The 3674-nt window shown below is 38.3% G+C and overlaps 1 protein-coding gene across 1 annotated transcript; it reads right to left on the bottom strand.

The window, feature by feature from the left end:
• Positions 1 to 536: 536 nt before the first annotated feature.
• LOC113331024 lies at positions 537 to 1486 on the bottom strand. Its single transcript, XM_026577801.1, has 3 exons — positions 1338 to 1486; positions 1002 to 1224; positions 537 to 851 (listed from the first exon to the last, which is right to left on the bottom strand). Exons 1-3 carry the CDS (start codon positions 1484 to 1486, stop codon positions 537 to 539), a joined length of 687 nt encoding a protein of 228 aa, XP_026433586.1.
• Positions 1487 to 3674: the final 2188 nt, after the last annotated feature.

The raw sequence follows: 3674 nt of genomic DNA on the forward strand, positions 1-3674 counted from the left end.
AAAACCAGGGTCATCATGATTACCTGGAAGAAAAAAAAATCCAAAAGTTGAGGTGGTGGGTGGAGGTGGTGATGGGCGGTGGTGGTTGGTGTGCATGGTGTAGTGGTGGAGGTGATGGTTGGTGGTGGCGGAGGTGGTCAGTAGTGGTGGTTGGTATGTGGCGGTGATGGTTGGTGGTGACAGTAGTGGTCGATGTTTTTTTTTTTTTTTTATTTAAGCAAAGGCCTTCAGCAAGGCTAATAGTCTCCCTCAACTGCTGGAGCTGGACAAACAGGAGGCATAGACCATTACATAGAAGTTTTCTTACTTTTAGCCCATTGAGCTAACTCATGAGAAACGGTATTACAGATTCTAGGTTGAAAACTAAAGATACAAGCTATTAAATTAGAGGCAAATAACTGAATTTCTTTAAATATGGCATATTTCCTAGAATCACCATCAAAAGAACCCAAAGAGAATTGTTCCACCAGCTTCTTAGCATTACTTTCAATGATGATATGGGTTATCTTCTGTTCCACTGCTTTCTTGAGAACTCCCTAGATGGCTCTGGCTTCAGCTTCTTCTGCAGATGAAACTTCAAAAACCATGGCAGCACAGAAAGAGGATTTGCTAGTAGAATTTCTCATCACATATCCTGCACCATTATCTCCAGAGATGTCATCAAAAGCTCTATCAGTGTTACATTTGATCCAACCAACCAAAGGGGGCATCCATTTGTGATTTAGAGCTATGGGATTTGAAAGGGTAGCAACAAAAGTATTTTTCCTAGTAAGGAGCATTGCCCTAGCTCTTTCTATGACAGATTTATGATTTTCAAACACATTTTGAAAGACTAAGTTATTTCTACTGGTCTAGAGGGACCACAGGATAGCAACAAAGAGTTGTTGAGCATCATCAGGCAATCTAGAGTTTTGCTCTAGAAGCCAAAAAAGAAAGCCACTGCTGAAAAGTTTTTGAGTAAAGAAATAACTGTTTATGCAAAAACTTGACAAGAACCAAACCTTAGAAGCAAAAGGACACAGAACCAAAGTATGCATAATGTTTTCATGAGGATCGTTGCATCTGGCACATTCAACAGAATGCATGGGCATTCTGGTATGAAGGACAGTTCTAGATGGAAGAGCATTTTTAACAGCTTTCCAAAGGAAGAGTTGAATTATGTGAGGAACTCTAATCTTCCAGATATGTAACCAAAGAGTCTTACATGGAGAGGGATTAATGCCTCTGAGGCCCAAGTAAGCGGATTTTAAAGAAAATGAATCATTCTTCGATAGGTCCCAAGCCCTCCTGTCAGGAGTGCAGTGATGGCTTAAGGGAATAGTGACGATCTTCTTAACAGATTCTTAACAGAAACATCATCAAAGTGGGTAGAGAGTCTAGAAACATTCCATGTTCTAGTATGGTTATCAATGGAGTAATCAACTTTTATGCAAGGGTCCTGAGGGGTGAGAGGGTTGGAGTAGCAGAACCCAAATTTGGAATCCATTTATCACACCAGGGGTCGATAAACTTTCCATCCCCAACAATACAGGAAACAAAGGGTTTAATCAACTCCTTTATATCATGAAGGCATTTCCAGGTCCAAGAGCATTTATCAAGACATTTGGCATTCAGAAAATCAGTCCTAGGGAAATATTTAACTTTTAAAATCTTAGCCAACATGCAATCAGGGTTTTCAATAATTTTCCAAGCATTCCTAGCTAACGTGGCAAGATTATTTAGCTCAGATTTTCTGAAGCCCAAACCACCTTCATATTTAGGGGAGCACAGAGTATCCCAACCCAAAAGATGGAGCTTTCTATCTTTTGGGTCAAGAGATTCTCCCCACAAGAATTTGCAGAGATGGGAATCCATCTGTCTGCAGAGGTGCTTTGGGATGAGAAAATCCCCCATCTGGTACAACGAGATAGCTTGGCCAATAGTTTTCACCAAAGTGGTTCTAGCAGCCTGAGAGAGGAGCTTGTGAAGCCAAACAGTTATTCTGGCATCCACAGCATGAAGGATGCCCATATGGGTTTGGATTTTAGAAGCTTTGAAAATAGTAGGAGTCCAAGGTACTTCTCACCCAAATCCCTGCTTTGGATATCCAGGATATTAGACAAAAGGGCTTTTCTATGTTCAGGGATTTTCCTACTAAAAAGAATACCAGATTTATCAAAATTAATTTCCTTCCCAGAGGCAAGGCAGTACTTTTGAAGATAACCTTTTATAACAGTAAAATTTTCAGTAGTAGCAGAAGAGAAAAGAAGAGAATCATCAGCAAACAGTAGATGAGTCATTTATGGAGCATTTTTACAAATTTGGATACCCTTAATAGTTCCATTTCTTTAGAGACTATCTATGAAAGAAGATAGAGCCTCAACACAGATGATGTATATGTAAGGAGATAAAGGATCCCCTTGCCTTAGACCTCTCTGGTTGAAAGAAACCAGTAGGAATACCATTTAAAAGAACAGAATAGGAGACAATAGAAACACACTGATTTATGAGTTTAATCCAATTTTCAGCTAGCCCCATTTTTCTCAAAAGTTTTTCTAGAAAGGATCATTCCAATTTATCATAAGCTTTTGACATATCAAGTTTAATGGCAGCAGTGCCCTCAACTTTGTCATTATGATTTACAGAATATATGGCTTCATTAGAAAGGAGAATATTATCAGAAATACTCCTCTTAGTTATGAAGGCACTTTGGTTTTGGGATATGATGTTATTCATAAAGGGTTTAAGCCTGTTAGCAAGAGTTTTGGAAAGAATTTTGTAAATGAAATTACATAATGTCTGTATTGACTGACTAATTCAGCTAGAGGAACTTTGGGAATAAGAGCTATGTTGGTATGATTGAAGACTTTAGCTATATGCCATGTTCTAAAGCAGGTTTGGGTCATATCAACAACAGCTTCACCCATAATATCCCAATGTTTTTGGTAAAATAAGCATGTAAAACCATCTGGTCCTGGGGCTTTTTTACCTCCCATTTGAAAAACAACATTTTTTATTTCCTCAGCAGTGAGGGGGATATTTAGAGTATCATTACCCTCAGCAGAAGATTTAACAGGTAGATCATTTAAAATTTCATCCTGGAATTGTTGGGGTTGGGAAGAGTAAAGATTTTTGAAAGAATCTAAGAAATAATTCCCAATACTATCTCTATCAGTTAGGATAGCATTAGAGGAATCCTTGATCCAGCTGATAGCATTCCTCTTTCTCCTGAAAAGAGTGACTCTATGAAAATAAGGTGTGTTTCTGTCACCTTCAATGAGCCGTACTTCTCTAGACTTATCTTTCCAGTAGAGTTCCTCCAAGGTATAAAGGTACTCTAATCTAGTTTTAAGTCTAGCAGTAGTAATAGAATCAGTGGGATCAGAAATATGTAGCTCTAACAAATCTTTCCTAATGGTAGATATATCAGTTTGAATATTACCAAAAGAGGATTTGTTCCAATCTTTAAGACCTTTATTAGCGCTAAGAAGCTTAGCTTTTAGTTTATAGGCTGGAGATCCTATAACATTGACAGACCAAGAGTTAGCTATAATGTCTCTTCATATAGGATCCTCAATCCAGATAGCCATGAAATGAAAAGGTCTAGGCATGCAAGTTTCCTCATAATTAAAACCTATATGCATGGGACAATGATCAGAAGAATCTCTAAGGAGATTGCTAACACAGAATTTGGG

The sequence above is a fragment of the Papaver somniferum genome, unplaced genomic scaffold (genome assembly GCF_003573695.1).
Source record: "Papaver somniferum cultivar HN1 unplaced genomic scaffold, ASM357369v1 unplaced-scaffold_123, whole genome shotgun sequence".
NCBI classification, from domain to species: Eukaryota; Viridiplantae; Streptophyta; class Magnoliopsida; order Ranunculales; family Papaveraceae; genus Papaver; species Papaver somniferum.